General features: G+C 45.2%; 1 protein-coding gene and 1 pseudogene across 1 annotated transcript in view; one reads left to right on the forward strand and one right to left on the reverse strand.

Annotated features, from left to right (window-relative positions):
• LOC6594977 (protein sidekick-2) overlaps positions 1-4,271 on the reverse strand; it is a 46,863-nt gene extending 42,592 nt beyond the window's left edge. Inside the window, exon 1 of the mRNA XM_026984129.1 lies at positions 4,169-4,271. Within this exon, the coding sequence (XP_026839930.1) occupies positions 4,169-4,271 (103 nt within the window). The remainder of the gene's footprint in view (positions 1-4,168) is intronic.
• Positions 4,272-6,268: 1,997 nt separating this feature from the next.
• Positions 6,269-22,883, forward strand: part of LOC6595241 — a 67,329-nt pseudogene continuing 50,714 nt past the window's right edge.

Here is a 22,883-nt window from a genome sequence, read left to right on the forward strand (position 1 = left end):
GAGGTAGTGCTATAGGAAAGTGGCTGCTGCTGCTGCTGCTGTTGTCCTTTTGGCATTTTTCCATTAATTGAAAATGCCAATAGCACACCCAGCAGAACAATGAACCATCAAATTGTCAGCCAGCCATATTGTGTGCCTCCGGCGGTCTCCCCCGCTCTGGCATTCTGCCCCTATCTGCCCCATTCTGCATTGTATTATTTGTGGGCGCTCTGTCTAAATTTGCCATCCGCATAAATTATGAAAAGCCCACGTTTGCTGGCCTATTTCGATGACATTGCCATTGCCATTTCCATGGCAGTTGCAGTTGCAGTTGCATTGTACGCCAGTGTTGGAAGAACTATTTTCTATTTCCCGCGCTGGGTTCAGTATATTTCTTTTTCGTCCGCCTTTTTTGTGGGTGCTACTGTTCTGTTGTTGCATCATCAAATATTCCGCACTATTTACCATTGTATGGAGTGGTGGCGCTCGTGTGGATGGCTCTGGCAAACCAAACAAATGTCAAAGCAGTTCCTATTTGCCCCTTTATTTGGTAAATGCGGTTGGACTTGCCATTTCTGTTTGATTTTGGAGAGGGAATTCAAAGAATTTTCCAATTTTCATTCCGGTGGAAATATAAGGAATCCCCAGCCAATGTTCTTTCTAGCTCCGATCTTTCTCCACAGAAGAGTTTGCGTTTAAGCTGTGGGTCTCCTTAAGAATGCCTTAAAGATTGTTCGAGGATGTGCGAAACTAACTCTTAATCCTGAGATTCAATGTAACTCTTGAGCAATTTTTGCTTTTTCTTTTAAGACTTCCTCGCCTGAAAGGGAGGCAAAAACTAATTTGGAAAATTGTTTTTAGCTACTCTTGGCTTTGCCTCTGCTGTTGCTGTTGCCTGGGGCAAGTGAAAATTTGCAAGAGGGCTGAATGAATCTAATAAAGAAATTACTCCAGACAGGATAGCCACCAAGGACGCGTCGCCTACACTAAATAAAATCTCAGACAATTTCCTTCCCTTCGTTCCCGTAGCTGCTGTGTTGTGGTTGTTGCTGTTGCTGTTGATGTCGCCAATGGTTCGGTTCGGCATTGTTGTAATGAGCTGAATATAAAGTGCGTGCGGGCTCGAATCGAGGGAGTCCTAAATCGCTGTTTGCTCTTAGACATAACATGAATAATTTAAAAACAAAAGCGAAACGATTTGCGACGTGCGACACCCGAACGACTTCTAATACACTTTGGCAAGTGCGGTTGGGTGTGGTGCGGTGCGGTGTGTGTTGTGGTGGGGGTGTGGGTGTGGGTGTCCCCTCATAAGCTTTGTCAACTGTGGTTGGGTGTGGCTGTGTGCTGTAATTGCAGATGTGTGAAACCGGAAAAGGGACATTCAAGTCGAGCTAATAGCTGGAAACAAAGGAGGGGGCGACACGCCATGGTGACATTCAGGCATTCACTTTACCAATTTTCGCCCAATGCGGGACTAAATCGAGATGGGACGAGAGAGAGGTGACTGTGGGCTGAGTTCCTAGACTGGGGGCACGTGCCACTAGCTGCCGGTTCAATAAATATGCCTTGACGGCAAAAATTGCCTATTCACCTGGTATTTTCTGGCAGATCTGCTGACTTATTCATGGGGGCCGCTACACCAAGCCATAACCATTGCTTTTATTGGTTCTCCATTAAGCTGGAGCTCCATTGTGGTGACGGATGAAGCTCTCGACTTGGAAAACAACTTTCAGCCGGCAGTTCTTTTGTCCTGGCTTTATGCATCTCCATCTCGCGCACAATCTGCTTGCCAGTGTGGCATCATTTAAGCCAACAATTAGCTGCGACTAGCTGCAGTTACACGGCCACTTAAGCCCGAGCTGTGAAAACGTTAGAGGCGAAAGTAGACCAAGTACCCCTCAGTTTTGTCAATGCTTTGTTGCCGGTTTCGGTTTTGTTTGGTTTTGTTTTGTTTCGTTTTGTTTGTGTGCGTCGCATTGTGGAGAACTTTAATTACGAAAACATTTTCAAAAGTTTTTCATAAATTTCTCGCACTTAACCGCAACTACATAACGCAAACAAAAGTTGCAAGTAAAAGTCTCTCCCTGTGTGTGTGCTACTTATTTTTGTGACGACTGTTGGTGTTGCTTTTGTTGTGCTTGCAACAGCAACAGCAGCAGCAGCAGCAGCATCAAACTTTCGCTCTGATAGCAACAGCAGCACCAACAGCAGCAGCATCGCTGTTGCATCGCATCGCATCGCACATCAATAAAACGAAAATTGCTGCCAAATGGTGCACAGTTGTCGCAGGAACTGGAAGGCGTTCGACTCTCTGGGAGAAGGCGTGGCTGTGTGGCTGGGTGGCTGCTGCTGCAGTGAAAACAATCGAAATTATAGCAAACAAGCGCGTAAACTTTTCGCTTTCATGGTCGAGCGTATATGTATTTTATATATGTATTTAACTGTGTGCCACGGAGTGCGTGTGTTTGTGTGTGTGTGTGTGCGGCTTGTAGTTTTATTGCTGCTGCTGTTGTTGTTGTTTTTGTTGATGCTGCGCGGGCTGCAGACACACATTAAAATGGCCGACAAAAAGCACCGCCAACTGGCAGCCTAATGCCAATGCAGACACAGAGACACACACACTCACACACACAGAAAGCTATCGGTAATCGCCATTGTTTGCATGTGTGCTGGTTTGTTCACGGCTTTTTATGCTCCCGGCTCTTCCTCTTTATCTCTCGCGTTTTTCATACTCTTGCGGAGGATACTTTGATTTTTATAAGATTTTTGCAAATCAAAAGAAGGAAGGGGTTTCCTCTAAGCGTCTCTCGTTAGCATCGCTCCTCTGTTTATAAATAATGTGAGGGAAAAATTTAAAATAGTAGCTCGTAAGCTCGTAGGGTATCCAAAGTTTCGGCCCATAAAGTGAGCTTTCGTTTTTCTGGTTTTTGTTTGCCGCCCGCTTTTTTATTGCGGCTCTTGATGACGAGCGAACTGCGAACTCATTTGCGTGCACATTTTCGTAGCATACTTTTTGGGGCCTCGCTGGAAATGGCAACCCCGGAATGGCGGGCGACGGTCATGAAAAAATGTGTGTCAACAAAATTTTTGGTTTGAAAATGTTTCTGTTCTCACTGTTCTAGTGCCAGATGCTCATGCTGGGCTCTCTGGCCGCTCTCTAATGGTTCTGCAGGGACCACACCGAGAGCCAACTATGACAAAACCTGACTGCAATTAGAGACTCGACTCGACTCGACTCTACTCGGGTGGAGGTTGTTTCAGGACAACCCCTTCACTTGATATTTGAAATCGTGTGGAACTAGTTATGCTGCCATAATTAAATGTAAATTATCGCCATGTGTACAAAACTGTTTTCATGTTTACTTATTTATTTGTCAGTTAATTAGTTCGGGCTGTGCTCTCTCTCTCTGTCTCTATCTCACTCTCAGTGTGTGTGTGTTTCCCTGTACTTCCTGGTACTGCCCCATACTGAAATCCTGTTAGCTGCTTGTTTTTCCGGGACTTTTCCTGTTCAGTGTGCACTGCAAACCACGTACAAGAAATGTAATTATTTTCATTACATCAACAAACACACCCGATAAAAATGTACACCCAAGTAACAACAATGCCAAAAAAAAAAGAAAACGAGAGAGAAAACATGGCAGCCGAAACCACAGCGTCGGCATTTCCAATAGAACAGGACAACAATTGGGAGGAGAAACGCCAAGGGAGGGAGGGAGACAGTGAGATATGTGTGTGTGTTCTTTTGTTTATTTTTGACATTGACGTCCCTCATTAATGTAAACGACGTCGGCGGGCATAAAAAGGCGACCTTCTGTAATTATAATTAATACGAAAAGAACATGAGCCCCACACATACACTTAGTGGCCCACAACTTCCGCTGTCAATCTGCCCCATGCCCCATTTGACCCGAAACCAATACAAGAAAAGAAACCTCAGAGAGTGTGGGGGCGGGGTAGAGTCCTTTCGAGAACAGATTACAAATTGCGTCTTTGCGGCATTAAAAATTCCATTAGCTGCAAACTGCCCGCGTTAATTAGTGCCGCAAAACCACGAATAGATAATTTGATTTCCTCTCAAAGGGAGCGGAGTGGACTGGTAGGGTTCTGGGAGGGTTGCTTTCCCTTTTCCTTGCCCTTTCCCTTTCCCATTCATTTGAATTATGTTTAACTTCAACCCGAAACTTACCAAAGATCCGTCCTGCCCGGGTGGCTGTCGTCAGGAGCAGCACAAAGCCATAGATGATGAGTCCTCGCTGATGCTTGGATTTGGCCGATATGCGCAGCGTCATTTTGTTGTCTTTATATTTGTTTTTTGGTTTTTAGTATTTGGTATTTTTATTTTGTTTTATTTTTTTGTAATCTAAAGCGATTTCTGCGGTGGTTTCAGTTACGTATTTTTTCTTTTTTTTAGATTTTGGTTTCTCTGATTTGTTTCTCGCCCCTCCGGCTATAAAAATTTGTATTTATTTGTTACTGGGTTTTTCAGTTCCAATTAAACTATGTATGTTTTTTTTATAAGCTGTTCTCCCTTTTTGTGCAGCTGTATTTATTTGATTTCCTTTTAGTTTTTGTAGTTTTTTGCACTGATTCTGCCTTTAGGTAATCATTTTAGCGAGCTGCAAATATGAATGAAAAAGGAAAAATTATATTACATATTATTTCTTGCAGGCAGGAATTCTCAAAAAATATTGTATTTGATTTTATGACGTTTGCTTTTAGTTAGAATCATAATGAATTCCCTATTTATCCTAATATTGTATTAAAAAAAATCTCTATTATTTTATGATATTTCAATTTTAAACTTTTATTTATTTCTTTTTCAAAACCAATTATTTTTTGTTTGTTTTTGCTTGCAGAAGCTGCTTTTAGATTTATATTTAAAAGGGAATTTCATGTGTTTTTGGTTACTTTTAGTTGTAATATATGTTCATGTGTTTTATAGGCATTTGGTGTACGCGTGTATCGCTTAAGTGCTTGCTCTTTGCTGGCATTTCGTTTCCTTTAGACTTAGATTAAATCCATTTGGTTAGCTCTGATATTTCTTTTTTTCAAATCCCTTTTACTATCTCCTAAAGTTTCACTTTGGTGTCCCTTTCGTTTCAGTTCTGCGGCTGCGAAATTAACTAAAGATGTCAGTCCCGACCCGACCAGCGGGGAAGCATAAACAGCACACACTCACACATACACAGATGCGCACACACACTGAGAGAGAGAGAGACACACATGCACACCCATGTAAGGGTTAAAGTTTATATGCTGAGAATGAATTTGGCATTTTTATAACAACACAGCGGCGGCACGGCACGGCAATGCACACTCGGAAGTCTGACAACATAAAATGGAGTGAAATCTGTGCTCTGCTGGTGGTGGTGGTGGTAGTGGTAGTGGTGGTGCACTGTGCACTGTGCAGAGTCAACTAATGTGGCCGAAGGGTGCATCGGGATGCCGGGTGGGGCATAAAAGTGGGGTATAAAAGTGAAATGCAACGCAGCAGTCAGGCGGCGGAGCGGGATGGGATGGTGCCTGGTGCACATTTAATGCGGCAACAGTTACAACATGTGGCAGCAAATGGCGATTGTTGTTGGCCAAACAACTTGGCTTTTGACTATAAAAACTGCGAGTGGAGTTGGAGCTGGAGCTGGAGCTGGAGCTGATGCTGGTGCAGCAACCAGAGCCGGAGCACGCCTTAAAGTTGCCCCACCAATCCATATAGCACCATACACCATGTGTTCACCAGGGGAACACACCCCGATCCGTGTGTGGGGTCGGGCCCTGGAGGCGGCTTCAACTTTGGCAACAACGACGGCCGCCGCACATTGCACATGACGTAAATGTTGTGGTTGCTTTTAAAAACTTTGTTTTAATGTGTTTGCTGCAGGCTGCAAGTTTTTTTTTCTTTTCTTGCTATCCTCCCACCTCCGCAAAGACGACGCAGTCCCCATCACTACCCTACGCTACTGCCATCCCCCTGTCATTGTGTTGACGTTGAAATTTAAAGTTCAAATTTGTAACTTCCACTTCCACTGAAAGTTGAAATGAAAACAAAAATTGTGCAGACAACAAATCGTTTGGTCCTCAGGCACACACGGCACATGCCTTCCTCTTCCAGAGATTGTTCTTATTTAAAAGCGGTGGTTACGAGCTTGTGCACTGTATTATCTTCAACATTGAATTTATTTATAATATATATGGGCTATTTATTATTGGTGATTTACAGGTTATATTACAACAGGTAAACCTGCGGTTGTTTAGGTTTCGGACATCACGAATAACAACTCAACCATGCTCGTAAAACTAAGGGCTTAAGTGGTAAGTTATGGTATGAATAACTATGAACAATAGGAAACTCAAATAAGCGGCTCTCAACAAGCAGAGTAGACCTCCAATTCTCTGTATATTTATCTCTTGGGCATACATCACATACATTCTGTCGTTGTATTTTCCGATAACCATTAAACAATAGAGAAAACAGGAGATTATTTAGGTAGCCCAAGAATTTTGTATTTAAGGTATTTATAAATCTAAAGAGCTGCCGAAGTACTCCACTTAAGCGCTTTTCTTATTAGTTTTAAGCGTGTGTTTTTCCCTTTTCCCCCCCACCTGCCTTTTGATTCTAGCACTTCCTTTTCGGGGATTTTATTTCTCGTTAATAAAAGCATCTGGTCGGGTCAGACAGACACCTGAAACAGAAACATCCAGTGCATTCATTTCCCTTTTGTGATATTATTGCATTGTGTATTTTAACAACCATTTTTAATGCAACTTTTACTCTTTCTCTCTCTCGCTCTCACTCTCTGTATTCATCTCTTTCTGTCTGATTCTTTTAGCAAACAAAAAATGAATGAGTAAAGAAAAACAAGCAAAATATTATGACTGCTGCTGGTAATTGAAGTTATTTTCCATATTACAAACCCTTGGATTTTACGTGTGCAAAAACACGTTGACTTTTTCCCTGTCGACACACTGTACTGTGGCCAGCCATGTGTGCCTGTGTGCCTGTGTGCCTGTGTGCCTGTGCACTAGTGTGGGTGTGCATCTCTGTGTTGGCAGAAGCACAAAAACTGAGTTTGTGTAAATAAGTTTTCCCAGAGAATGTGGCTGTTGTCTGGTTTCGCTCCTGCCCAGGAAACAACATTTTCACAGTAAAGAAAAACAAAAAATAGAAAACGAAAATAAATACAAAAATCTAGCAAATATTCTAAAAGTTTAATTTGGGTTTTTCGTCAGTAAAATGTTGATCCTTTGGGTATACTACATTTAAGTAGACGAAAAATGCTGTACTAATTCAAGTAATTCGAATAGTTTTTGATGTACGGGTAAGCCCCATCATTACTGGCCGATACTTTGAAGCTCCTGTAATACCTTTCGGTTGCTCCAATCCCAATGAAGACATTGGCTGGCGAAGCCCGTAAATAGCCGCTGCTAGACGACCTCAAATAGTCAACGCCTTACTCTAAGCACCTTAACGACAATTGCCCCCAGCTCTGGCTTCATTTCTCCATTCACTCCAACCACTCCATCCACGGCCCTGGTTCGTCATCATGACCACTCAACAAGTTCCGTAACTCGTTCGAGGGTACTACGGCACGGGCCCTTAATGACCAGTTGTCCAGTGCAGGGGGGCGCCGAGTGCCACGGGCAATTAAAGTGCCTTCGCACAGCAGAAACATTTTCTCAATTTTCCACATAATTCCGACTGCGTTTCACCCATCCATTCTTCGGCCTGGCCGGCCCTCTCTGTTTTTCGCTCTGCTCTTCCATCAGATGTTCATAGACAGTTGCGAGCCGCTTTTATGCCCGAATGCTCGGCCCGGGAGCCCCGGGAGCGAACGTTAAGTAGCTAAATGTCAGTAGCCGATTTGCAGTTATGACAACACCCACAGTTGTCGTCGCCCCAAAGTGCAGTTACTCGCCCCCATTCGGGGGGAAAACTTTAAATTAAACAGCGACAGCAAAAGCTGGGGGAAAGTGATGGCAGCGACGGCTGCCGAAGCTATAGATACCCTTGAAGATTCCACTTACTGGTAAAAAGTAACAAATTTGATCAATTTTGAACCATTGTCCCCCAGGTTAAAGCTGATTCACTACTTTTGATAGAAACATACAAAAGGACACAAGGATATATGTAGGTACAAGTACATAAGTCGTCTGTTCATGCTAATCATAAGAAAAATAATTTCCTCTCTGAGTCTGTGAAAAATCAGAATACTCTCTGCAAGGGTATACAAATATGGAACTGCATTTTCCATGAGGCAGGAAGAGAAACAAGCAACACGGGAATCATACAAAATATGCAAAGGACAGCAGGAGCAGGAGCAGAAGCACGGGAACAGCAGGAACAGAAGTTGTAATTTACAGCTTATATACGTAGAAATAAAAAATGAATTAAGACAACGAACGAGCAGCCATGACAGCTGGCCCCACAAGTCCTGCCTGCCTGCCTGCCTGCTAGCCTGCACCTCCACCTGCATCTGCTGGCACACTCCAAAGGTACAGGTAAATGCATAAATAAATAACGCAAAGGTCTAACAGAAAAACTGAGAAACAGAAAAGCAGAAAAAGAGTGGAGCGAACAAGTTCGTAAATGTGGAATTATAATTAAATGCTTTGACATGAAAGGAATGCAGTCAAATAGAAGCCAGCCAGCCCCGTCTCTTAGCTCGGAGCTCGGATAATTAGCAGAGCCAAAGGTGTTGGAATGTCCTTGCCTTGGTCCAAGTCCCTGAATGGGAATTATTATTAGCTGCGAGTGGTAACTTTTACTAATCTAATCAGCTCTCTTTGAACTGCAACTGGGTTAACTCTTTATTAACTTTTGAATCCAGCAGAAAATGTATGCATTCTACTCCACAGTTGCTCGCCTGTCAGCAGCCTGTCACCGGCAGACACACAGCACAAAACAAACTGAATCCTCTAAAAAAATGAAAACAACCACGTGTCAAGTGAGTGTATGTCTCTATATTTGTCCCGCTGTCTCCACGCCACTCGGTGGCAACTATGGATGGAGATTATAATGCCAGACGGTGCACAAAGAAGCGAAATAACAAACACTGGAATAACAACGGGCTCCTGCTGCAACAACTTAAGTGCAACTGCAGTCGCAGTCGCAGTCGCAGTGTGCCGTGCGCCATGTGCCCTGTGTGGGTGTGTGGCACCAACACTTGAGAGCGCCAACAATGGCTTTGCTGCATCTGAAACTGCAACAACGTCAAGGGGCATGGCTAGTGCCATGAAAGCACAATTGAATGTATGAAAATATTACACACAGGTTTTTTAGGAGCGATTTATGTGGCATGGCCACACACACCCTCTAATGGCCGCCTAATCATTTCGGGACAAGCAACTAATTTGGTCTGTTTTTAGGGACAGCGGCAGAGCAAGAGGCTGAGAGTGTGCCAGGATCACAGGAGTCACTGTGCACCGCTTACAATGAATTTATTTTATTATTTGCTGATGTTTGCAATTTGGGCACGTGCCGCAAATTTTCAAATACGAGTACGAGTAGTTCTGCAAGCCAACACCGGACGTGGCACACACTCTGGAGAGGCGAGATCTGCTGCCAAAGGTTGAGCAAACAAACACTTACTTATACACTCGCACACACACACACACTTAGAGGGGGAGTCGGGTTCGGGCTGGGTCTGGGGCAAGGCTGCCTTTTTGAACCATTTTTCCGCTTCGCTGCGTTTGTTGACAAACATTTTTGAGTAGGGCAAACATAATGCCACGTAAAATACTCTTTGGGAAAAATAAAATAAAATAAAGTTAAGTAAGGGCACCACTTCCCAGGCAGCATCAGCAACTGGAATCAGCGCAAATTTAGTGGCAAAGTAAATAAATTTATTTTAGTTTTCCCTCTTCCTCTGCTTCTGCCTCTGCATGTGCCCTGCCCATTGATTGCCAGGGCCATTGTTGCTGGCCTCCATTTGGTGCCCCGAAATAGCCCCGACGAAATGTCTTAAGTCGCTGGCTGCCTTTTATTGCCGTTGCCCCAAACAAATGGCAGCTGGCAATACGAGTGCGACTATGTATGTACGAGAGGAGACCAGGAGGTGTGCGGAGGAGAGGCGAGTCCTCTGGCCAAAAGAATCGAGAGTGAAATTAAGAAAAATGGCACAAAAGGGTCCAGAGCTTAGTGTTTGTTAAATGGCACATGCAGTCGATCGACAACCCTTTTGTTGGCCAACATCTCTCTCTCTCTCTCCCTCTCTCCCTGTTTGTGTGCTTAACAATAATGTTGGCTATTAGCGGCAGGGCATGACCGAATCCGGGGTCAGCAATTTGAAAACTTTTTCAAGGATCCTTCGAGCCGAAATGCCAAACCAATTTCTCGGTGCCAAAAAGCCGACAAACCAGCCGCCAACCGACACTCACTAATTAACCAAATTAACCGAGATGGAAAAAGGGATAAGTTCTGGCCATACACTCGTAGTAGATGTCTTGGCCATATTCTTGGCTAACTCCTAACCTTCCGGCTGCACAGACACAAATTGAAAACGACAATGAAAATGCTCCACTCCAAAGTGGGTCAGACGAGGCGGAAAGGAAAAAGTTGCGCCGCTCCCCTTTTGGCATAAGCAGAACAGAATCCAAATCGGGGTCCCAAATGCAAAATATGCTCCAGTGTGAACGCATTTTCGGTGCAGGCAGTACGAGCTCGGAATTTTATTTCACAGCTCCACAGACCACAGCCAGCACACGATTATTAAGCGTTTAGGAGCAGGGATAGGATGATAGGATGAGCAAGGACTCGGGCAAATTTCATCCGGAACGTGGCTGAGCTGGGAATCAGCTGGAAGCTCCCCAATTTGCATGCAGGCGGCGAGCGTCCCGTTAAATGTGGCATGCTCCGAGGACCGGAGTGTAGCCGTGCTTATGGGGGTCAATCAGAGAGTAGGGTGTGGGGGTTTCCATCTGGGATAGGCACCTTTTGCTGTGTGTTTACTTATGGACCAAGCCGTTCTGTTCGTTCCTCGAGAGCCTGGCTGGTAACGATGGCAATACGGCCAATGATTCCGTGGACGATGTTCGCACACAACACAAACACAAAATAAACACAGATTTCACTGAATGCTTCATCTTTTCTAATTTCAAATTTCCTTATTGGCGGATTTCTTATACGCGGCAGTACAATACTGGTATCATTCACATTGGACACTTGGCCCGAGGCCCTTGGCTGGATGGCTTCGGCACTTGGCTCTGCCAGTTGGCCCGGCTTTGGGGCACACGGATTCAATGGCTGGCTGAACGCTTCAGCGTCCTGGATGCCCACACACGCGACGCGAACGCACGAAGCCCGGCAGCGGCACCGGCAGCAGACACATCCTTACGGGCGCACAACAAAAACGAAACTGAAGCGCGTTCGTTTTTTGCACAAATAAATTCTCAGCTCGTCGTGGCACTGGCAGATAGCGACAGCGACAGCGCGCTGCTGTGGCAGTGGCAGTGGCAACAACGGCAGACCGTTAGCTGTTCGCTTGCCTCGTGCCTCGCTTTCGTTTCGGGCGGCGGCGTCTGCCTTCGTCTCTCGATTCCGTTGCATAGATTTGAGCGCGGGTGGACGTTTCGTTTCGTCGTTTCGTTCGTTCGTCCTGCCCGAAGGCACACAGAGAAGCAAAGCGCGAGAGAGGAGAGAGCTTGGCCGCCCATCCGCTCTCCTGTGCCACTTTCAACTCCGAAACTCACCTCAATTCCGAATGGAGCGGCCTTATCACGGAGCGAGCACATGATAAGAGCAGAGCACCCGACCTACACAACGCGCTCAGGTGAGAACAGAAGAGAAGAGCAATGTTGTGGGTCGTTTGGGAAACGAAATGGGAACCACAGAATGTTATGTTAGTAAATGATTGGGTAAAGTCTATGTGAATATTTTACTTCTTTTAATATTCATAATACGAGTACATATGATTTTTATATACCTTCTTATAACAAGCATCAATGAAAACCGTGTGGTTTCATCGCTTAACATTAAATTGGACTAGATATATGTAACTCTGCGCTGTGCTTACATAAAATCATGTCAAATCATGTTAAGGCCCAGAAACAACAAGAAGAACAATATTTCAAATTATGCTCTTTTATGCTTGCTTCAACACAAGCAACTCCAGCTATGGTAAATAACATACAATATATTCGAAGTCATGTTAAAATTGATGAAGAGTGGGGGGAACAGATTCGAAGCCCTGTTTAAGTCCGTTTTTAACATTTACTAGATTCATAACTTCAGAAAAGCCCTAACAGAAACGCTTACATCTAGGGGAAGAAGGTTTTTGAAATCATGTTTGAAGTCCTGTTGAGGACTAATAGCAGTAATAGCAGGACTAACCACTGTAAGGAAACTACCCCTAACAAACCTACCCCAAGTGTCAGTAGAGTCGAATGTTATTAAAAGTTTCGTAGCAGGTCAGTGTTAAAATTTCGAATCATACGAAATTGCTCTTCGGTGTTCGAATGTTGAGTGCCTGCGAATGTAAACACTTACATTGGGGTAGAATGTTAAACTTCCTTGGAGTACAGTTAAATGTTATGTGTCTGCTTAAGGAAAGTATTAAAATTTCGAAACCAGTTGGGATTTCGAATGTTAAGGCCTTATAAATACTTACATTGGTATGAACTGTTAAGGCTCTGCCAGGACACTGAACGTGGTGTTTGGGTTTACATTCCAAATTTACTGGGCACTGTCTTTGGCCTTGGTTTTTAAGACAATCGAAATCATGTGTATTTTCGGAGAATTTCCGTTCACAAATTACTATAAAAATCTCGTATATCTGAAGAAAAAAATAATTACAGATAGATACAATATTAAAATAACTACAATAATTACTCTATGCTTAGATTGTGCCTTTCTTTGATACAGCACTGCTATTGTACATTCGCTGTTACCTTATTTAACATACAATGTTATCAGTCGGAAAAAATCCCAGCACCTTTATTATATGTAGACTAAGCAATGTGAGATTACATTGCAGAGCTCCCTGGTAGCATTCTGCTAGGAGAACAGCAAGGAGAAATCATTCTGAATGTTAACATTTCCGAAGATATTACAGTGAAATAAACTGTACGAGTATTATGTTCCAGAACCTCTAGACAGGACCAAGGTCTAACATAATTCCTAAACTTCTATAGAGGAATAATAGTGTTGTATGTTTATTACAGCTGTCCTTCTTCTACAAATCCAATGGTATCCGTCCCCCATTAACCAACCTTCAACTTCCGCAATTATCGAATTGGGTACGAATTGGCACCTGCCCCTAGCCGATGGCCACGCCCACGAGACAACTGCCCACAATTGAAAAGCAATAAAAATGAATTTAAGGCACACCCAGTCGAAGGGGGCGCATCCGTATCCCACCGCAATCGCATCCCGAGCGAAAGTCGATCAGAAGTCATCCCCCGGAAGTCAGGACTGCAATCGTGTTCGCAGTCCTGTTAATCGCAGGCTCTTCATGTTGCTGCCGCTGTCAACGCCTCAGCGGACGAAGGACAGCAAGAGAAGCCACCCCTAAACGCAACCAGCGACGATTTATAACCAATTTTAAATTGCAAAAAATTGCAATACTGATAAGGGTGCAGGGCCAGGAGCAGGAGCTGGGCCAGGGGAAGGGGACGGGACAGTCATCAGCCAAAACCGAAACTAATTCGCAACAAGCGCAATAAAAATTATGAACAATAGCGGAAATTAGGCATGGCAGAGGGGAGGATCCCGTGCGGTTATGCCATTGACAGCGTAACGAAATGTTAACCAATGCATGACGAATGCCAGCAGCGTCTGCCTGCGAAGGAGGAACAGGACCAGGAATTGGAGACGACATTGGGGATAACACTTTCGCTGCCAGCGGAAGCACCATGACCATGCCCTCACTGCTCTGTGCCCTGTGCCCTGTGTCACGGGGGCGGGGGGCTAAGTTCAGGGCCCCTGGAAAATACAAACTTTAATTAGCAACTTTTTCGATTCTATTTTATTTTATTTCTTGTGTGTCGTTGGGGTCGTTGAGTGGCTGCCTTCTGCTGCTGCTGCTGCTGCTTTTGGCGTTGCACCTTTTTGCCTCCGGGGCACATGTTCGTGGTAAGTTGATGCCGCTCCGTGTCTCTCTCTCGTTCTGGATCTATGTGTGTGAAAAAGTTGCTGTCGAATGAGCTAGGATAGAGGATGCTCCAGATGCTGCTGCTGCTGCTGCTATTGCTACTCCGTACTTCGAGGGCGAATGAAACTTGACAGTGATTTATGGCCGAGGCCACTGATAACCCGCCAGAGCTTGCTTGGCAAGTGCAAATCCAGGGCCACCGCCACCCCATTGCCCTGATTGCCCAACCCTCCCTCCGAACACCCTGATGCGATGGCACTCTCTTTGTTACGAATTTGTTGAGTTTCCTTTGGCCTGTGAAATATTTTCCATGCCGCAAATGCTGCAATTTTGAGCCCGGAACGCTCACATGTGCAATCATTTTTTATCGCAAATCTCTCGCTCTCTCTCGGTCTCGTCTTATATCAAAACTAAGCGGCTGTTTCGAATCGCTGTCATGTGGTGAGGTCCTGCTCCTGGTCCTGCTCCCAGTCCCTGCCCAGCGGGGTGTTAAATTGCTGCCTGTGCCTTGTGCCAGCCTCTATTTCAGCGTCATTCAACGCCATTAACCTTCTGTCAATTTCAATAAGTCAGCTGCACAAAAAGAACCATTCATGGAAATCTGCTGCAATTGCTGAAGAACCAGAGGCACATTAGGGCAGCCAGAATCAGACAGACAGAGTGATGAGTCCAGATAAAACCTCCGTTCAGCATCTAATACAATATTGATAAGCCCCGAAGCCCACTGGCCAAGCGGAGAGGCAGCTAGATTTCGGTCTGACAACCCGGACATGCATGTCCTCCAAACACAAGGGAAATGCTAAGAGATGCCTATCTTATTATAATAATGGAAAATCATACTTGAAAATTGTTGAAATTGAGGCACTTCAAACAGGCGAAATCCAGAGAAAAAGGGGGGCCCATCCCAATCGATCGGCCTGCTAGAAAGTGCAATATTTTGTTGCATTTTTATCACAGCGTAGCTGCCGTGGACACACACTCACCTTTGCTGACCGCATTCCCCTGACGGACATTCGGGCCGTTCGTTTGGTGGCTGCGCTTGTTGCCATTTCCGCTTCCGTTTGCCCGCTGTCGTCGTTGTCATGTCTACTTGTCCTGCGTGTCCTCTGTGTCCTGTGTGTCCTGTGTGTCCGGTGTGTCCTGTTTTCCTCGCTGCTGCCGTGTTGCACATAAATCGTTTAAAATAAAGTGATAATTGCATTTGTGTTTCAACTGTCAAACTGACATCAGTCCACGTCCAGGGGACTTTTGCGGCCATCCCAAACGTTTCTCTGTAGCTGTATTCGTGACTGTGTTTGTTCTGCGTGTGATTGCCTCAAAGTGTATCTGTGTGAGTGGCTTAACAGGAACAGCCTGGCCTCGCCTGGCACTTGCGCGACATTTTATGAATGCCGCCGTATGAATAATTGCGATAGCAGCCAATTTGAATGGTCTCCCTTCACGTTCCCGTACCCATTCCCGTCCCATCCGCAATACCTTCTCGTTTACCCTTACGAGCACTGTATACCCTCTGATGCAACACATTCGGGGGTTGTTTGTGGCTCTGGGTGTATCTGTGTTTGTATGTTTTAATTTCAGTGTCACTATGAAGTGGCTTAAAGTATTGCCATCGGCTTACAACCTAAAATGAGTGCAACCCCTCGATCAGGGCCCGCCCAGAGTGCTGCACTCCAGGCCCAGGCACGGCACCCATCCGGCTGTTGCAGAGTCAACAGACGCACTTTATCATGAATATACTTATGTACTATGTATATACATACATATATATATCTGCAGATATTTCTACCTAGCACAGTGGCTGTGGCAGCTCTGATTAATATGCGACACCCCGTCGTTGCCTTGGCGTGTGAATCGGCCAAGTGTTCCTCGAAGCTTCTCTCTCCTCGACCGAATTGAATTGTTCAGCAAATAGCATTAATATTTATATTGTTTTTTACGAGTATCCCGGCAAGGATATGCAAGGGGTGCACTGCGTCGCGACGTCAATTGCGGCGCTAAGTGCCACAGCAAACAAAGGCCAGATTGAATGCAAATGTTGCGAGCAGCGAGAGAGCCGCCGCATGTGGCAAATTAGGTTTCCTTTGATGCACAGCCATGCCTCGAAGGGGAAATTATAAAAAAGTAGAAAGAAATACACATAAATTCACTCAAGTCGTTTACAGGATTAATATTTTTTCTTCTTGGCCTTGTCACGCCCCCTCGTTTGACCTGCATTCGCTGTAGGTACCCCTAGCAAGCCTTGGGGTTAAATCGACATGAACTTTGCGTGTTTGCTCGATGTCGATGTCGATGTGGAAAAAAACGTGTCGATTTGATGAATGACGTTTATTAAGCAAACAATTTGAAGCTATTTGCAGCCTAATTGAGCCCCATGCATCAACGTGTTGTGGCAGTTAAATGGCTTATTAATATTTAAAAGATATTTAAAGCTGGAACCAGAGAAGCACACAAAAAAGCTAGCACGGAATGCGAATGTAAAGGAGGGGGGCGCCACTCATTTGCCTAATTCGGAGGGGAGTCCACTTTAATGAACACGAGACCTTTGCATGACCAGACGGGAAGGCCAGAAGGGAACACAGAAGGGGCATCAAAGTGAAGTAAAGCTAGAAACATGAGGAATAACTGCAGTGGGGCAGGCTTTCAAGTGGAAATGAGTTTTGCATGCAACACGCGCGACGTCCATTGGGACAGGGGGTCAGAGTGGAGTGCCTTGGAGACTGCCTGTCCCATTAATTATGACCGCGGAGCGGTCTTTCGTTGCATTTATGGTCGGAAGTGTAGTTGTGGTCAGGCTTCAGGCATTTCAGCTACGAGAACTAGCTCGGACTGGACATATACTTATGTGATTAGTGATGGGTTTCGCATATTAGTGTCCAACATTGTTAGATAGGTCTTTGAATGATTGTACGAGTAACAATGGGGATGGGAGTGGGCTCTACAGATCTCTGGTATCCCATTGAATGAGTACTTTCAACTTCCATTGTCAGTGCCCAATGTCTGACAGATCGGGCAACACCTTGATTTTCGTTTGCCATTTTCATTTGCATAATAATTCCCTGCCACTTGACTGTTGCCAAACAATTTACAACTTTCTCTAGGGCTCCGCTCTGCCATTCTCCTCTCCTCTCCTCCCCATCATTATTTGCACATTTTTTGGTTTGGCAAACTCTTAAAAAATTAAATAAAATATGCATTACGTTGAAAAAGTTTAACCAAAAGTGCCACACTGCTGCTGCTGCTCGTAGTTGTTGTTGCTGGAAGCACTCATTCCAATGGAGCTCCTGCCACAAGCCACTACCACGCGCACACATACTGATTCTGAGGGGGGGAGTGAAACTAGCAACTGTAGTTACAATAAATACATATGCAGGACTGTCGACTGTCGACTGTCGACTGTCGGCAGCGAAGCTGGCATTATAGAAATCCCGTTAAACCCACTTAATTCAATAAAACACCTTTCACACACTTTGCGCCAAAGCCGACAACAAACTATAACGCTACGATGTCTATACCCCTATCTGTGTCTGTGTGTGTGTGTGTGTATGTGTGTGTGTGTTGTGCAGGTGTATAAGTAAATGGCGGTGCTTGAGAGCGTGCGCCAAAAGCTACTTCATGGCGGCAATTTACGTTTAAAGTTGCTTAAAGTTGCTAACGACAAAAGTTATAATTGCATAACGTGTGTGGGTGTACACGCACACTCACAGGCAGAGAGTGGCTCTTAGTATTAACTCTGATACACACACAGATACGTACAGATGTACACATACTCGTAGTTGCAGCTAAAATGCCTCTCTGTTCGCTGCTTCCTTCGCTGAATTCGTATGCGAGGCGAGGCAGCATATGGCAGCCGGAAATGAAACGTAAATCAAATAAGTAAGAAGCGCAAATGCGCACACACACAGACCCATACAGATAAATAGATACACACACCCTTACCCATTCAGATACATACAGGACCTGCAATCGCACCCCCTCCTCTGTGAGGGGAGCACAAGTGTATTGTCATTAGCGACAAGAGAGAGCGACATAGCGTTGAATCTGAGACTCTCCTTTCGCAAATTGAAAAGTTTTTGAAGTGCATTTTTCATGAAAGTGGCAGCACTCATTCATTGTACAGTTCGAGCGATTCGAAAGGAAAGCAGGAAGCATTGAGGAAGGGGAGAAGGAGAACTACAAGCAGAAGGAGAAGCAGGGGGCAGTCGTGGAGGAAATTGTTCATATTATAAAATAAAAGCGGAAAGTGTTGCCGAGCAAGAGAGCAGGGCAATGACGGCGACGGAAACTATACACCCAGCGACGCATGTCCTGCGAGTGCGAGTGCGAGTGCTGGTGCCCTCCTGTGCCCTGTGCCCTGCTCCCTGCTCCTCCCTGTGTCAGTCAGGCCGAGGAAAGCGCTTCGAAAAAATGTCAACGGCAGCACAGTGGGCGTGTCTGTGTCGTTGCTTTTCTCCATTTTCATTACGTTGAAATGCGTTTCGTTGAATTAGAAACATTTCATTTCATTTCGTTTTTACTTCCTATTTGCTGTTGTGAGTGCGTGTCGTCCTTCGTCCTTCGTCCAGAGGCGTCTGTCGTCTGCCACTGCGTGCGTGTCTTCGACCTCCTACCCCCCAGTAGCCCTGTCCTGTCCTGTCCTCTTAAGGGGCGTTCCTCGAAGGTGTTACAAATGCTTTATGTCTTAATAGCTTTTCGCTGTGGCCTGCCTGCCAGCCTTCTTCTTAAGCATTTTTGCCGCTTTTGCCCTTCCGCTGAGCACTTTTTTCTCCCTCTCGTTGTTCCGTTCTCCCTCTCTTTGTTAACGCTATGCAGGACTTTTTTTTAGCATTTTTTAAAATCGGATTAAACATGCGACTTGCGCTGGTTTAATGGGTTAACGAGTTGACTTTCCCCTTTCGCCCTTTCGCCAACCCCCTTGCCCCTTTTATACTCTTTTTTTGATTAAGGAATCTCCAATTAACGCTGCAGGAGTTGTGAAATGTGATTTCATCCAGCTCAGCTGCGAGGGGAAATGGTTTTAATTGACTTTTTGCATAGTGGAGAACCTTAAAAGAATATTTGCAGCATGAAAAATGTACAGTTATCAATCTCTCCGGAAGAAAATGAAGTTTAAAATGCTATGATTATGGTGCTGTCTTTAGGGCATGAGAAGGCGTTGAAGCAGTGGTCGGACAGTTGTAGCTCTATAACTAGTTCAAGTAGCCCCAAATGAGCGACGGTCTTGATATAAGGAAGCTAGTTGGAAGTCCTCTGTTATCCCAAATACATCCAGAAGTCCATCAAAGTACATTCACAGAGAACCGAGTGTAGTATTCATTAATAGAGAAGAGATTGGCAGGTTAGCCTAGAACAGACCAGAATAATGCAAAGCACTTTACTCCCCCCAACTGAATATTCACTTGCACATCTTGAGCTGTCCAAAATCAAAGCCGTCCAGATAATGGGGGGGAGGGGGCTTGTGGCAGTCCCATTCTAGCCATTCCAATGCCTAATCGGCTTTCGCCTATTGAGTCACAGGCACATGCAACAGGAATGTCTCCAACATGCAATTCAAATGTAATTCGAATGCGAAACAAATTTGTGTGTTTCCCCCAAACAAAAATGAGACCCTGGGGTGCGGCACGGGGCTGGGCTCCACATTTCAATTGCGTGCAACCGAGCGCGAGTGCAAATGCAAATGCAAACGCAAAACCCCAAAAACCCAAACCAAATTCAAAATGAGGCCGAGCAAAACATAATTTCAATTTCCGCTGCAATTATTACTGAACCTCGTCATACGCGTCTCCCCCTCCTCTCTCTCTCTTTCTAATATTATCGCCATTTTGTCAGCTTAAATAATTAAAATTAGATATGAACGCATTTTTCCGTTGACAAAAGTTGGGGAGGGGGTGAGGTGTCCTGGTTTAAGGTCAGCGCCCATTAACATTCTAATTTAGTTGCTGTCAACCCGAGCCGACCAGCATTAGTGCAACATTTTCATAATAAATGTATGACTGGAAAATTATAAAGGGCTGCAAAATTTCAATTTTGCATTTCGACACGCTGGTAGGGGTCCGAAAAGTTGCCTCATGAAAAATTCAGTTGGCTAAATCCCCGATATTGCCCTGTTTCCTATGTGAATTATGGCCGCCATCGCCATAGCCATAGCCATAGCCCATAGCCCTCCTGTCAGCAACATTCATTAGGCCTGTCACGTTGAGGGTCAATAAAATAGCTCGAAAATATTTTCGGTTTCGCCTCGACCTTAATGCACATCGGGCGGCTGTAACCACAAGGAAGAAAGGTCCTGTTCTGGTCCTGTCCTGCCTGGGGAAGGAGTCAATGAAAATGAAAATGGCATGATTCCGTCTATGTCATATCAGTCATCTAACCGTTAAGATAGGCCAAGGAGCCAACGATGCGTAGTCGTTAGGCATTGACGGAACGAGGAGCCAGGAAAAGAGACGAGATTGCGATTGTTGCTGGGACTGGGACTGGGACTGGGACTGGGACTGTAGTATGTGGTATGGTATGGTATCTTAATGAAGTATCGATTTCTGGATTCGACGATTTCTCGATTTCATGTGCCCTGCGGTGGAATTCCTTCGAGTCATGTAAATCACTTATTACATTTTCGGTATTCCTTCTGCCACCACCACTGCCTCTGTCTCGGTTCTGTTCTTTTCCTGCCTCTTTTCGCATGGCTGTGTCTGTTGATGCACAAAAATACTTGCGAAAATTCCCCCAGCAGACGGCAATCCCCCATTGGGGCTCGTCGACTCGCAGAATCTCAGAACTTAATCTCAAATTAGTTTGAAGCTCTGTAACGGCATTTTACTAACTGAATTGTCATAATGGCAAATAACAACGGAAATAATGGTCCCAGTTACAGCCGTACAGCCATACAGCCATCCAGCGAACCAATCTAAATGCATGCGAGTGAGTCGAATCGAGCCGCTGGCCGTGTTTCTCATCTGCGTCCCCTTCGCGTCGTTTCGGTAAGGCCAAGGGTGACGGTGGCGTATACGTGATGACTTTGCAAATGGCATTCGGATTGTGTGTATCGTAATCATATCGAAAGCCAACAACATGAAAAGTATTGAATGCTTTATTCGCATTAGGCGGGAGCTCGATTCGATAAGAGATAATTTGTTTGCTGCTAATGCCGCCCCAGACACAGCCGCCCTGGCAACTTTCTCGGTTTCACTCTGCCCCACAATTCGAGGGATCACTGATTGAAGTGTGTCCATTAATTATGGCTTGGCCAAATATCCTTGACAATTGCCTGGGAGTACATCCTGAGAGGATGAGTAGGCTTAAAATTGTTAAATTTTTCTATAGATACTTAAATTAAAGTGTTGTACATATATGCGTACATTTATGAATATGTATGAGCCTTGAGCTGATGGAGCGATTAAAACGTTCTGTGTGTATGTGTGTGTGTGTGTCTCTTTCCACTTTCGTTACTTTTTCTTTCTCGAGTTTTTTACGGGTTTTTTTCGCGGTTCGGTTCTACTCTGTCGGGCACTTAAACAAATGAAGCTGTCGCCGTCGCGTTATTTATTAGCCAAGCTGGTAAAAATGTTCAGCCTCAAATGCTTTTTATTAATTTGCATTGTGGCCAGCACACACACACACATACATACCGACACAAACCGAGAGGAGGAAGAGCAGCAGCGGGCGGAAGCTGAGCAGCCGCCATCTCTCTTTTAGCGACTGCAATCTGAGCCTGCAACGCGTCGCTTATTTGTCTGGCCGTGCCAAAATGGCTGCCTCAACCCAGCTCCTTCGCCCATCCCCCTTTCCCCCTTTTTAGACTCTTTATCGTATGTTAAAGTCAGCGCACAGAAAATTTTTAAGTGGTTTTGCTGAAAGTTTTTTGGAGAGTTGGCGCTGGTGCGGCGATGGTGCGGCGCTGGCGCTGGAGTTGGAGTTGGAGTTCGAGAGCCTTCAGTTTTGTTTAAAATGTTCCGGCTTTTTAAGCGCCCTGCTGAGTCGGCCGTCTGCACTGGCAAAAGGGAGGCGTGGCTGGGCCTCATACATACATGCATACATACATACATAAGTACACACACACACACACACACATGGATAGCACGCTAATTCGCAGCGGGTGACAAAGTAAATTATGATATTCGTTTCCGGACTAACAGACTGCGTGCACTTCCTGCAATGTCTATTTTTCCTTCTTTCTTTCATTCTGGGGAGCCCGTATCCTGTGTTGTCCAGCTGGCGGATAGGGGAGGGGGAAGCCGGGATTTCCATTATGGCCCTGGTCTGCCTGCCTGCCTGCGTTTGTGCGGCGCGTGATTTGTTGCTTGGCCAACGTCGCGCCCCCGCGGCCAGTGCTCGAGGAGTTGAGTGGAGTGGAGAGGAAAGGAGATGAGCACTCGGAACTTTGCGTATCTGTTTTTGAGCTTCTTAATGGAAAGTTTTGGGGTGAAATTTACGATATGGAGTCTCCCCTGAACCTTAACCGGCGTCATGTGAAGATAAGCAAGCAGGACAGGGTCGAGAGGGGGCAAGGTGGACCTGCAGCCCCTGCAGGAACTGAATCTCTCCCTTTAAGTGAATTGGTTAAAGTTTCTGGGATGCTGCTCCACCTGTCACATCGTTTACAGTTCTGATTTTTGTTTGCATGGGCCAAAGTCGCACTGGCTCCTCCATCAAAGCCCGCAGTTTGTCCTCCAGAGGTAAGTACCTTCGGAAGGCGGACGACAACAGGAGTAAATTAACAAGCAGCTTAGCTTCAACTAAAACTAAAACTAAAACTCCGACTGAGACTAAGAGTGGAACTACAACAAACATGCCATACTTTTTGTTGACTGGAAAATCAGATGG

This window comes from Drosophila persimilis, unplaced genomic scaffold, assembly GCF_003286085.1.
Source record: "Drosophila persimilis strain 14011-0111.01,24,50 unplaced genomic scaffold, DperRS2 tig00000000-arrow-pilon, whole genome shotgun sequence".
Lineage (NCBI taxonomy): Eukaryota > Metazoa > Arthropoda > Insecta > Diptera > Drosophilidae > Drosophila > Drosophila persimilis.